Source organism: Gorilla gorilla, chromosome 7, assembly GCF_029281585.2.
Source record: "Gorilla gorilla gorilla isolate KB3781 chromosome 7, NHGRI_mGorGor1-v2.1_pri, whole genome shotgun sequence".
NCBI classification, from domain to species: Eukaryota; Metazoa; Chordata; class Mammalia; order Primates; family Hominidae; genus Gorilla; species Gorilla gorilla.
In genome coordinates, this window is record NC_073231.2 from 118,500,114 (window position 1) to 118,514,786 (window position 14,673).

Below are 14,673 nucleotides of genomic sequence, written 5' to 3' on the forward strand. Positions count from 1 at the left end.
TAGTGTGAGGAAACTATAAAAGAATAACTGAATTTGTGAAGTAAACGCTAAAAAAGTTATTGTTTATATATATCTTAGACTGGCAATTACTGTCTATTATCTGCTTTTCAGAACTATACACAAATAATTGGTACAAAACCTCATTTTCAAATAATGATTTGATGCTTCTGATATTTCTTTAGTATTTTGTTTCATAATGATATTAGATAGATATTGCTGGAAAATCTACTGCAGAATTTACTAAAACACACACCTTATAAAGCATTAACATTCTTATAGATGAAGAAAAGCTTTGATTTAAAATAAATAGAGCTAATAGTTCTATTAGTAAAACTATAATAATACAAAAAGTAGGGCAAACAGAATGAGGAAATCAAAAAGTTTTATCATTACTTACTTTCATAATGAATCTTGAAGCCATTATTGGAACGACTGTTGTCTGTTGTAAATAGAAGGTATATAAAATTACTGCTACTAAATAGAAACTGGGGCACTTGGGTGCCATTGTAAGATCCAAGCAAGGGTGACAGAAGATTTGGCCCATCATGAACTTCCAGAACATCATAATTCAGTTCAGTCTGAAATCTAAGATTAAAAGACACATGTGAAAATATATTTAGAATTAACACTATATATGGAAATAATACTTTGGACTGCTATTTAAATTCCTATTTAAAATTTTTCCATTTTATATTATAATTTTCTTTAGCTTATCTAATATCTAAGATATCATTTAAGACACCATCATTTGTGAATACCAAAGGTATAAGCTCTTATTCCTATGAAAAATTATTATTAAAAAGTTATGTATTGTTCCTAAGTAAGATTCTTTCAAATATTATAAATTATCTTATAACTGGACTGTTCATGAACCAAACATATTTTTGGAATTATCTTTGGTTGTCTTCCTTATTTTTATACAAAACTATGTGGTTTACATTTATTTTCAATCAGATAATTAGATTATCATCTTAATAACACACACATTTCAAATTTGACATCTGCTTTTATAATTATTTTTTATTCAAGTGTTTTTTATTGATACATAACATTTATACAAAATTTTTGGACAAATCTATTTCTGCCTTTAAACATGTGATAAAGTTTGTATTTGAAAACAACAGTTCTAAGTAGGTAGTAACTAATGATGATACATTTGATGTTTATTAAAGTATCAGCAGCTCTATTAAAGACTTCATTGACATTAGTTTTTGTAATCCTCCCATTAACCCTATAGTGTAGCTCATACTATTAAACCCACTTTCCAAGTAAGAAAACCACAGCCTTAAAAACTTTTTTCTTTTTACTTTTTTTTTTTTTTTTGAGGCAAAATCTAATTCCATCAACCAGGCTAGAGTGCAGTGGTGCCATCTTGTGTCACTGCAGCATCTGCCTCCTGGACTAAAGCAATTCTTGTGCCTCTGCCTTCTGAGTAGCTGGAATTACAGGCGTGTGCCACCACGCCTGGCGGATTTTTGTATTTTCAGTAGACACAGGGTTTCACCATCTTGGCCAGGCTGGTCTCTAAGTCCTGACCTCAAGTGATCCACCTGTCTTGGCCTCCCAAAGTACTGGGATTACAGGCGTGAGCCACTGCACCCAGCCACCTTCAAAACTTAAATAGTATTACATTATCTTAAATTACAGAAGTAGGCATCAAAACCAAGTCTCCCTGACTCTAACCTCTATTCTATGATGTCTGATCTTATTAGATTTTTGGTTGTTCTGCTGTTTTCAATTCTTTAAAACATATTAATTTATTTTATAAACTTCAATCGACACAGGGCTACTTTTCACATGTATAACATCTATTTTAAAAAAATAGCATTTTGTATTCTTTCCTTGCACTTCAGGGTTATACTATATCCTGAATCTAGATCCAAGATCTAAACTGTGGAAAAATGTTTATGTGAACTCATGGAGTACTAAAATATTTTTCCCTTGCCTATGATGATCTTGAAGCCTAGAAAATTCTTTTCCTTGCTTTAACCAATGTTTTCCTACACATCTTTCAGTTTCAGCTTAAATATGCGAACAGCAAGACCTCTTCTGTCCTCACATTGTAGATTATTTTATTTCCTATTCTACTGCCACAATTTACTGTGGCTTTTGTGATACTAATCACAGTAGTGTTTACTTTTTAGACAACTGTCTTCCTTAAAAGTCTATAAACTCCATGAGGTTAAGCAGTGTGTTTTTGTCAATGCTTTGCATATAGTAGACACTCAATAAATATTTATTGGATCAAAGAAAAAATGAATGTATTTTAAAGTTAAAAATGTCTTTCTTTTCTCTAGGGTAGTTACTAGTTTTACAAAAAAGTATCCAACATAATTGGATGCTTTAGTATTAACCATGCATTTTTACTCATGTTAAATGCACTTTCCAATAAAGTTTCAGTACTTTATTTCTCCAGTTTTATCTCCAGTACACTTTAAAAAATAATTTTTAGTTTGAAATGCCCACTAATTTTCAGAGAATCACTTTTACTATCATACTTGCCAGTCTTTTGCAGTATGTGTTATGAGATTAAACCACTTTATTCCTCAAAACCAAAATGAATAAAACTCATATGTGGTCAAACAAATGCCCAGAACTAATTGAATGGATTCAAAAAAGGTTAGAAACTCTATTTCATTATATCGTATCAGTCTCTGATATTATTATGAACATAGCATATGACATGTTAGTCAAAATTAAGTATATAATTTAATACTGTTCAGGAAGCACAACTGCCTCCTATTAATCAGTAAACAGTATATGTGAATTTTTGAAGTGTATTTTACTTCTAATTTTGTGACCTGGAATATACTGTATGTGTCTCATAAATGATTCAATAATATAGTGTAGAGAAGGAAAGATAAAGGAACACTAAGTTCTTTAAATAAATGATCATATACTTAGAAATTGTCAGTCTAGGCCAGACGCAGTGGCTTTTGCCTATAATTCCAGCACTTTGGGAGGCTGAGGTGGGTGAGTCACCTGAAGTCAGAAGTTTGAGACCAGCCTGGCCAACATGGCAAAACCCTGTCTCTACTAAAAATACAAAAATTAGCAAGGCGTGGTGGTTGGCGCCTGTAATCCTAGCTACTTGGGAGGCTGAGGCACGAGAATCACTTAAACCTGGGAGGCAGAGGTTGCAGTGGGCCGAGATCGCACCACTGCACTCCAGCCTGGGTGACAGAGTGAGATTTTGTCTCAAAAGAAAAAAGAAAAAAGAAATTGTCAATCTATTATTTGGTTGCTTTGTAGTCAGTCTATTGTGAATATTGAAATTGGAGTTTCACTTTGATAGCTAGTCAGCTGACAACAGCCAAATTAAAATGCATGGAAGAGTCAGGGATTACTTTGAATTGAAACATAAAGAGACTTAATTCTTAATAGAATAGCAACATTAACTGGTGATATAAAGAACATTGTTCAGTACCGGTGAATCTTTAAAAAGAAAATTATTGCAGATTTGCCCTGAGGAACTATAAAAATACATTCTAATAACAAGCAAAATGCGATAGGGTTACACAATAAATTGAATTTCTTTCATTTTCTATTTTAAAATAGTTGTATAAATTTCTCATGAATTGCCTCAATCTCATGTCTGTTTATGAAATTAAATTTATTGTATATGCTAAACAAATATTATGGTAGCACTAAATGTTATTATGAATGAAATTGGATCTAATCTTATTCAATTTTTGTCTTTAAAAAACATTCTTGATGTAATCCAAACCCTTCCTAACCAAATTGAGATAGTCCTCATTAACTTAAAAAAATATTCTCTGAAAGATTGATAGTGATAGCATGCATTCAGGGAGCTGAGGATAGGAAAAGGAACAGAAAAATACACTTTGAATGATTGATAGTAAAATGAATACCTCTTAGACTCCGGAGCTGCTGGATATTGAGAAAATTTAGAAAGTGTGGGAATAAACAAAAACAAAAATTCCTTTGCAGATCTGAGAGTAAGAATTGTTAAATATTTGGATATGTTAAGAAGAGGTAAATGGTTTTAAAAACATGTTTGTTGGTGTTATTGCTATTTTGTTTTGTATTTTACAAGAAATCATATTTCTTGTAGTTTTATTGACAAGCTGTTGAGACAATCTCAAAGAGAAAATGAATGAATAATATATTGGTAAATAATATTACTTTCTGTAGGTTAATTCTAATCATTTTCTCCATTTGAGAATATAGAAAAAAACTACAAAATAGCTATGCCACCATGTTAAATATATTATCTGATTTTTACAAATTTTGTTTTCAACGAATTTAAATGACTCACGAGTAGTGGAAAGTAAGTGACATGACTCTGTAATAAATCATTTCGTGGAACCAGCTTCTTCAAAAATATTCTCAGAATAAGAGGAATTATTAAAGAGTTGGCAACTAGTGTCCTTACAAGAGTTTGGCTGGAAATCAAAAGAGAATTAGATATTTTCAAGAATCCAGTATGTGTTAGATACTTTATAAATGATATTTGATTTCTTAAAACAATCTTTAGAGAAAAATAAAGCACCAAGACGTTATAAGGCCACTGATCAAGGAAGTGATAGACATATTTATGTCTGATTTCAAAGTGATTATTTTATGTTGCTGCCCTAATGGATAAAATTCACTTATTTTTAAAATTGAAATACCTTGTTCATCCCTTTGCTACTGAGTTACTGCTAACCATGTGATATCTGTGTAAGATGTAGATTATTAAAAGAACCAATTTTCTGGCAAAGCATATGGAATATAGACAGCCCTCAACCAATATCTCATACCCTTAAAAGGTCTTTAGAGAAGAATAAATGGAAGAAGATATTTAAGGATTTTTTTTTCTTAGCTCCAATTCAATAATCTTATAGGATTTGGGGTGGAAGTAAAGGAAAGGCAAATAGAAGGCTCAAGCTCTAAAAGGAGCGTTTATTTCAGTTTACAACATTTGGAAGAATTTGGGACTTAATTTATTTTATTTATATAAGGTAGATTCAAAGGAAGTATGTGATACAAATGTGCTCTGTTTATTCTAAAATACTGAAAATACCATTAATAAATTCTTAAAGCATTGTAACTCCTGATTATTCCAGTGTTTGGGCCAATTAACAAAGAATGATTTTTTAATGATTGGTTTTAGGGAAGTGGAAGAAGCCATGAGATTATAATTGATTCGAGTGGGTAATTTCAGGATTAAGAAATGAGGCACAGTTGACAAGTCCAGCTTGGTGATGTCCATGGGGAGAAGCCAAAATCTTTAAACTGTAGGAAACATTCCTCACCCAAGGCCTATTCTGATCTATGCACAAGACTGATTATTGTTCCTGTGCACAAATCCTACATTGAAAATCACTTTTCAATTAGACTTTCTTGCTTCTAGCCTAATTTAAAAGATTTCTGTCTTAATCAATAGATAAAAGAATAAGAAAGTGGCAGAGTAAAATGTGCTAAGTAACGCTATAGAAATTAAGTTTTTGTCTATTTAACTAGTGTTACATTTTATTAAAATGGCTGGAAAGATTTCACCAGAAAGTCAGGTTTGAAACACTCTAATTTCAAATATAGGCTATACAGTACAAGTGAATTCATTTGGAGAATTCTAAAGGTATCTAAACAAGATAGGCAAGCAGCAAAGAGGCCTATATTGGCCTGTTGGAAGGATAGCAGATGCATGCTAAGAATTTTGGACAGAGAAAATAGTGCCTTCAAACAAAAGTCCAAAATCAAATGTCAAAGTATGGATGCCCTCTGAATTGCAGGCATTGTTTGGCAATCAAACTGTTCGTCAAGTGAGCCACTCTTAGTAGCCTACTTTGAGCTGAAAGATACTACGTGTTTATTTATTTAATGATGATTAATGACTCTTATTAACAAATCAGCAGATGCTTTTCAACATAATAATGCACTTTGTGTTCATAAAGCTTAAACTAATTTTCTAGTCATATTATTTTTGGCTTATATAGTATTTTAAAAATGAATAAGAGAATAAAAGAAAATGTTATTTTAAAATAACATTCCAGTTTCAATCAGCTAGAAGGTGGGGAAGGGGTGAGGTCTTCATAAGAAAACACTGCTGTTTGATAAAAAATAATAATAATAATAGTATGTTTCAAAAGAAAGGCAAGATCCATTCCTACTCCCCAACATCACCCAGAAAAACAAATAGTTAAATCACTCTGCATAATAAAGTAATAGGTATTTTGAGACTTACCCTGCTATATACCAGGAGCACAGGGAATGGGGAAATGAGGACTGAAGATTCTAGATGCAGAAGAGATTAAAAATGAAGAACAAACAAATGGAAGAACATTCCATGCTCATGGGTAGGAAGAATCAATATTGTGAAAATGGCCACACTGCCCAAGGTAATTTATAGATTCAACGCCATCCCCATCAAGCTACCAATGACTTTCTTCACAGAATTGGAAAAAAACTACTTTAAAGTTCATATGGAACCAAAAAAGAGCCCACATTGCCAAGTCAATCCTAAGCCAAAAGAATAAAGCTGGAGGCATCACGCTACCCAACTTCAAACTATACTACAAGGCTACAGTAACCAAAACAGCATGGTACTGGTACCAAAACAGAGATATAGACCAACGGAACAGAACAGAGCCCTCAGAAATAATGCCACATATCTACAACTATCTGATCTTTGACAAACCTGACAAAAACAAGAAATGGGGAAAGGATTCCCTATTTAATAAATGGTGCTGGGAAAACTGGCTAGCCATATGTAGAAAGCTGAAACTGAATCCCTTCCTTACAACTTATACAAAAATTAATTCAAGATGGATTAAAGACTTAAATGTAAGACCTAAAACCATAAAAACCCTAGAAGAAAACGTAGGCAATACCATTCAGGACATAGGCATGTGCAGGGACTCCATGTCTAAAACACCAAAAGCAATGGCAACAAAAGCCAAAACTGACAAATGGGATCTAATTAAACTAAAGAGCTTCTGCACAGCAAAAGAAACTACCATCAGAGTGAATAGGCAACCTACAGAATGGGAGAAAATTTTTGCAATCTACTCATCTGACAAAGGGCTAATATCCAGAATCTACAATGAACTCAAACAAATTTACAAGAAAAAAACAAACAACCCCATCACAAAGTGGGCGAAGGATATGAACAGACACTTCTCAAAAGAAGACATTTATGCAGCCAAAAGACACATGAAAAAAATGCTCATCATCACTGGCCATCAGAGAAATGCAAATCAAAACCACAACGAGATACCATCTCACACTAGTTAGAATCGTGATCATTAAAAAGTCAGGAAACAACAGGTGCTGAAGAGGATGTGGAGAAATAGGAACACTTTTACACTGTTGGTGGGACTGTAAACTAGTTCAACCATTGTGGAAGTCAGTGTGGTGACTCCTCAGGGATCTAGAACTAGAAATACCATTTGACCCAGCCATCCCATTACTGGGTATATACCCAAAGGATTATAAATCATGCTGCTATAAAGACACACGCACACGTATGTTTATTGCAGCACTATTCACAATAGCAAAGACTTGGAACCAAGCCAAATGTCCAACAATGATAGACTGGATTAAGAATATGTAGCACATATACACCATGGAATACTATGCAGCCATAAAAAATGATGAGTTCATGTCCTTTGTAGGGACATGGATGAAGCTGGAAACCACCATTCTCAGCAAACTATCGCGAGGACAAAAAACCAAACACCACATGTCCTCACTCATAGGTGGGAATTGAACGCTGAGAACACATGGAAGGGGAACATCACACACCGGGGCCTGTTGTGGGGTGGGAGGAGGGGGGAGGGATAGCATTAGGAGATATACTTAATGTTAAATGACAAGTTAATGGGTGCAGCATACCAACGTGGCACATGTATACATATGTAACAAATCTGCACATTGTGCACATGTACCCTAAAACTTAAAGTATAATAAAAAAAATGAAGAACAGTTTGGGATAAGAGAGGGGATTGGAGAGATACAAGCAATTATTCCTGTGATGAGGGTTATCAAGAAAATTTAGAACAGTGTAGGCTTATTCAATCTTAAGTGACTCTGGATTGTGCAATAATCCTCTTTCATTGTCACCTGCATTATGGTTTTCATGAGAATGAAAGAAAGTGATGCAAATGAATAGAGTAATGTTGACAGAGTGCAGCAGCCTCAGTGTCTATTACGTAGGTTGATTCTGGAGACAGAATTTAAGTCCAGAAGTGAACAAAAGCACCCCCAGGCATTCTTTGAAAATTGAAGGAGAGAGTAGGTTTCCCTTGTATGTGGGATGGCGGTAAAGTCTTTTTACTTGAATATTGAAGGATAATGACTGGTGAGAGTCATCTGGGTGACAGACGCTATGAACTGATACAAATAAAATATGAAAATAACATATTTTCAACTACCGTTGAACCTCCTGATACAAAATAATGTTTAGTCCAAAACAAGAAATACGAAAATTATGTACTTGACATATTATATAAATATATATGAGATTAATTCTGATAGATTGACAAATATGCTTGTTTTTCAAATGTAAAATACTAAATTTAAAAACTGAAAAATATGGATGAAATATTTGTCCTATTGTTCCAAATCAATACATATCATGCTTTATCATGTATTCCAAACCAAATATAATTCTGCGTGCTAAAGTAAGGTTGGTTAATTTTAGTTCAACATTCATGGAAAAACTATATTGGAAAAAGATTTAATAATGAATAACTAAGATGCTTTTCAAGCTTTCTAAAATTGCTATGGCAACATAAGCCATGTAAACCAATAAATAGGGGATACGGTTTTAACAGAATAGCAACAACAACAACAAAATGCCAAATGAATGTAAATGAAAATTTTTAAAAATGTGTCAATTATTGTTGTGGGCTGAATTGTGTTCCCCCAAATTTCTATGTTGAAATCTTAATCCCTAGTAGTACTCAGAATGTGACAGTATTTGGAGAAAGAGACTTTAAAAGGGTAATTAAGGTAAAGTGAGATCATATAGATGGACCCTAATCCAATGTAACTGGTGTCCAGGACATAAACACACACACAGAGAAAATCACGTGAAGATAAATGGAGAAGACAGCCATCTGCAAGGCAAAAGGAGAATCCAGAATAAATTGTCCTGTGGACACCTTGATCTTGAACTTCTAGCCTCCAGAAATGTGAGAAAATTAGTTTCTGTTTTTTATCTCATGCAGTCTGTGACACTTGGTTATGGCAGCCCTAACTAATATAGAAAACTAATATAGCCCTAGTAAACCATGCAGATTATAACAAGATAGTGTTAAATTAAGTTTAGCTTAAAACCTCCTGTATACTTTGAATTCCCGCATAAGAAATGGCAACCTAACTAAGTGTATAATCTTGTAATAAATAGCTGAGTGTCATCCAATTACAGAAACCAAGCTTCAGTCAGTAACAGGCCACCAACTGATCAGATCATATCTATATAAGTCAAATGCCAAGTTGTAACTAATCGAGCTGTTTCTGTATGTCACTTCCTTTTTTTGTCTATAAATACTTTCTGCCCATTTGCCATGTGAAGCTCTTCATATTTACTGATTCAAGGTGCTACCTGACTCATGAATGGTTCTTTGCTCAAATAAACATGGTTAAATTTAAGTTGTCTAAGGTTTTTGTTTTAACAGTAGAATGAAGCCATGTGAAATGTTTAATACTCTACCTCTGTTCAAAGTGGAATCTGTTTTCTCCCATGCAAATGTTAACACTAGCATGGATAGACAAATTCAATGAAAGACCTTTTGAGTTAGGAAAGAATCATGTTAGGTTTGTAAAATTCAATCTTCAGTCAATAATAAATATATTCTGCTGTACTTATATGTTTTTCATGTGGATCTAATGCTTAAATAAGTTTTTTTGTTCATCTGTTTGTTTTTTTAAGAAGGGTTGGGAGATGAGAGAAGTCAATGATATAATTGAGAGATTATATAGATAAATCTATTTTGATTTGTAAGTTGTGATTCAATAACGTAAGAGAAGTTTTATTCTTTTAAGGTTTAAAATATACAATATTATAGCCTTTTACAATATAGTTTATTTGATCAGTAATACTAATTTTTCTAGGGGAAATAAATGGTCAGCTGTTCCACCATTACTACATACTACATGACAGTCATTTTCAGAAGGACTTACAGGTGAAAGCATACGGATAGTGTGCCTAAGTGTCTTAGACTGCACTACAGTGTTGATTTGAATGTGTTTACAGCACCTTCGCCTCTTGAAACCTAGCAGAGCAGAATTCACAGGCCCTTCAAAGTATAGGACAACTAAACTCATTAAGTTAAAGGTCACATGTTCACATCTTAGTAGTACATAAAGCAAAAAGGTCGATCTTGCATATTTCAATAGTACTGATACAGCATTAAACAAATAGAAAATTAACTTGGAAACACGCTGAAAGGTTAAAAGGGGGCAAACAGATGGAAGCATTCAAAGCACAGCAATTGACTATTACAGTAAAATTAAACATTCATTTGGTAAATGCAAAAGAGAATGTCAACTAATCTTTTAGATAATATTTTCTTTAAAAGTAGGAAAAATATTTGTGAGACCTTTCAAATGTAATTTTGATAGAGTGTCCAGGTTCAGCTTCAATCACCCACTCACAATTCAAAGAGTCTTTGTAGTATCCTGGCCATCCTGGTGAGAGAATCACTCCACTGGGAGCTGAAAAATGGCCACCACATGGGGCTGAAAAATTAAATCAGACAACAAGTAAGAATAAAACATTCAAGATAAATCGCAGATATTATTCTTAATACAAACAATTTCAAAAACAAGTCTCTGCATATCCTTATTAAATAGTTAATACTATTTTTGAAAGCAATGGTACATCTAGTCAATTACTTCTGTTAAATGATTATTTTTCTAAAGAGGTAATTTACTTTTCAAAATATGAAATAGCTACATTTAGCATGTCAGGTAATAAACTGCTCCTCCTTAAGTCTCTGAATAATACCCCTTACATATATTCTTGTCTCTCCATCGTCATCTTTGTATTCAAAGCTTGAAAGAAAACCCAAGTTGTTAGCTTTGGTTTCTTTCTCTTTTATTTTCTTACTTATGTTATCAAATTCTACTAATTCATCTTATACACTAACAGTTTGTGCTTCCATTTTCCAGAGTCACTACTATAATTCAAGTCTTCATTGATTCAGCTTTTTACCTTATTTCTCATCTGCTATTTTCTTTCTTACTAAAGTAAGAAAGTCCAGCTGTCAGAATAAGGTCCTCCAAATTATAGTTTCATCATACCATTTCCTAGACATCTAGCCCCTTTCTTAGATTTGTATTTTGATCTCTTTTCTTTTTAATATCAAATTTAAATATTCTGTTTATCATTTCACATATTGTATCCTCTGATTTCCCTAAGCTCACACACAATTGAAACCACAATGATAGCATTGTAGTTCCAGTAAGTACTGATTAGGTCATTTAGTGTAAACGCCTCATTTTGGAGATGTGTAAACCAAGTTTTAGAGAGAGCAACTTGCCAAAGTTCAGTAGGTTGAAAGGTCTTAAAATCACTTTGAAGTCAACTTTTGCAAAACAAAGCCTTAGTATTGACCCTCTTCCATTATTTCCTGTATTGGTAAATGAAACCGCCATCTGTCCAGTTGCATAAACTAGAAAGCTAGAAGTATTCAGTTTTCATACTTATATTATTTTTACCATTTACTCCCATATCCAACCCATCCTCAAGCTCACTCTTATTTCTCTAGCTCTATGGATTTCATCTTAGTTTAAAATAACATCATTTCATCCTCGAAGTATAGAAATAACCTCTGAACTGGTCTCTGCATTTACACTATTCTCCATGCTATGGATGCAGTGATTTTTTTTTCTTTTTAATTCACAAAGCTTACCATGCCCTTCAGTGACAACTTTCTGTGTTTCCTGATAAGGCTCTGTGGGATTTAGCTGTTGCTTATTCTCTAGCCTTGTCTCAGAACTCCCCTCCACTCTGCAGCCCAGCTACATTAGCCTGCTCTACTTTCAGGAAGTATACACAGAAGAGAAAATGGAGGAAAGAGTGTTTAAGATGTTGAAAATTATCAGGAAAGAAAAAAAGTCTAAATGTACACTAGATCAACTTTTTAATACATCATTATTTCCAGTGACTTATCACATCATTTTCTTTAAATCTTCCCATTTAAACTCTTACCCATGTGTTTATATTTTTCCTAGCTTATTTCTTTCTGTTTTGCCTTACAGAATTTCTGAAAACAATTGCTCTAGACACTATTTTACTCCTTTTTATTCTTTAAATAACTTGATGGAACCCAAATGAAATAGCAAATATTTATAAATTGGCCTAGGAATTAAACATTACTGTAAAATTTCTGTTTTTAGTAAAACATTTTCTATGTGAAATTGCCAAAAGATGTTATTTGTATGACAGAGAACTCTCATAAAAACTAAGTTTTCTTCCTTAGTAGAATTTAATTGTTTCCTAAAAAGCTAGTTTTAAAGGAGGCCATTTTTATGAGGATTATTTACTCTTCCTAGTTATGATGACTCATAATTAGGTTTCCTGTAGGGTTATGTATTTCAAAAATGAAATTATGTGCATAATAGTCACTTAAATTACCATATTTTACAAGACAGAGCTAAGTATTTTAGTGACAGAAAGCCCCAAAATATAGAGTATTTCTGACATAAATCTTTATTATGTCAGCAACTCATATTGTTCCAGAAAAGTATTCATTCATTCATTCAACCTAATCATCATTAGACGAGGTAATTAGTCATAAAATTAACAATTGAGTAATGGGCCATAAAGAATTAAAAAGTAAAGTACTGAGAAGCATTCTGACTAGCCACTCAGTGCAAAATGTGAGGGAGGCAGAGTTAGAAGGGGTCTTTAAAGTGAAGAAGTAGCCTAAAGATGTGATTGATTGCTGTTTGTTTCCTAAAATGACTCTCTGGTATAGTGACCCTGCTTGTGGTTCTTCTCCTACTTATGACATTTTCTGAAGTAGCTACTTTCTCACTTAAAGGATTGGAATTTCCCAAAATTATTCTTCCAAAAGTATAGCAACCAACTTTCTAGAAGGTCTACCACCAAGAGGGGAGAGACATGCTTATATGGGTCGGTCAGCAAAAGTCTCATTATTAAAGTGACTCTCGGGCACATGAAAGGAAAATGTCAGTAAGGAGAAGCCATGGTGTAGCAACAGTGGAAGAGCATGGAGTAGATAACATGCAGGAGAAAGGAGAGACTAAATGTAGAAAAACAAAACAAAACAAAACAAAACAAAAAACAGCTGAAGAAAAAAAAGCTGCCTAGAGTTTTGGAACAGAAACCTAAAAATATTATTATTATTATGAATTTATTCTTTTTTTTTTGAGATGGAGTTTTGCTCTTGTTGCCCAGGCTGGAGTGCAATTGCACAATCTCGTCTCACTGCAACCTCTGCCTCCTGGGTTAAAACGATGCTCCTGCCTCAGCCTCCCGAGTAGCTGGGATTACAGGCACGCACCACCACACCCGGCTAATTTTTTGTATTTTTAGTAGAGACAGGGTTTCGCCATGGCCAGGCTGGTCTTGAACTTCTGATCTCAGGTGATCCACCTGCCTTGACCTCCCAGAGTGCTGGGATTACAGGCATGAGCCACTGTGCACGGCCTAAAAATATTATTAATTGCAAATGTTTTATCTGTAAAGAAATCTAACTGCAATATGAGTAAAATACAACTAACAAAAAAAACAAAAAGTTATCCAAACTTAACAATGTTGCCATATCCATATATTGCCTATGTAGTTAATTATGTACCTACTGAAATTTAAGAAATTCTTATACATTTTTTTTAACCAAAAATGAGCTTGTGTATCTCCAGGTGTGAAGATACTATATTTCAAAAAGGATTTCTCTAAAAAACAATAACTACTCTTGGCTGAACAAGAAAAATTTGGTATATACAGAAAGCAAAAAGGGGACCAAGGCCATAAAGAAGCATTTTCAAAGTCCCATTCATTCATTCATCTTTTATTCATTTATATTTCAGTTCTTCGACATACCATTGTCTGACAGGTGTGTGCCTGTGTGGCATTTGTACTACTTCTACTAATGAACATTTATGGAGTGCTTTCTCTGTGTCAGGCACCCTTAGATTATTTTATATAATGCTCAAAATAATCTAGCCAGATAAGTACACTATTATAGATAAGAAAACTGATGTGTAAGGAATTAAAATAATTTGCATCTGAACTGTCAAGGATTTGAACAAAGGCAGTTTGACTCTAGAAAAATTCTTTCCAACTGACATTAAGATAGTCTTTTTCCTTTCCTCCCAGTGCCCATGGTGCAAAAGACAGAAACATTAACAAAACGTAAAAATGTCAAGTTCTATAACAAAGGTATGTCCACAGTACAAGGGGCCCAGAAAAGGAAATGAATAAATGTTTCATAGAAGAGATTCTGTTTAATTTGAAGATTAAACAGGATGAAATCAAGAATGAGTCAGAATTCACCAACAGAAAAACTGAGGGAGGATATTGTAAATGAAAGCAACATCACATGCAAATGCATAGAGGATTGAGTTAGCATAAAGTAATGCAATTACCTTTTCTGGGGAATAAAGAAGTGATGAGAGAAAATTAGAAAAGGACCTGGTTTGCTCCAGTATGGAAAGTGAACCACGGCAATTGAAAAATTGTTGACAAAGGATATGTAT

The 14,673-nt window shown here is 33.5% G+C and overlaps 1 protein-coding gene across 3 annotated transcripts in view; it reads right to left on the minus strand.

The window, feature by feature from the left end:
- Positions 1-14,673, minus strand: part of CSMD3 (CUB and Sushi multiple domains 3) — a 1,204,746-nt gene that overhangs the window by 426,845 nt on the left and 763,228 nt on the right. For all 3 annotated transcript variants that reach the window (XM_019032923.3, XM_031014090.3, XM_019032924.3), the window contains 2 exons: positions 10,548-10,686; positions 398-585 (listed from right to left, as the gene is read on the minus strand). In XM_019032923.3, the coding sequence (XP_018888468.2) occupies positions 398-585; positions 10,548-10,686 (327 nt within the window). The remainder of the gene's footprint in view (positions 1-397; positions 586-10,547; positions 10,687-14,673) is intronic.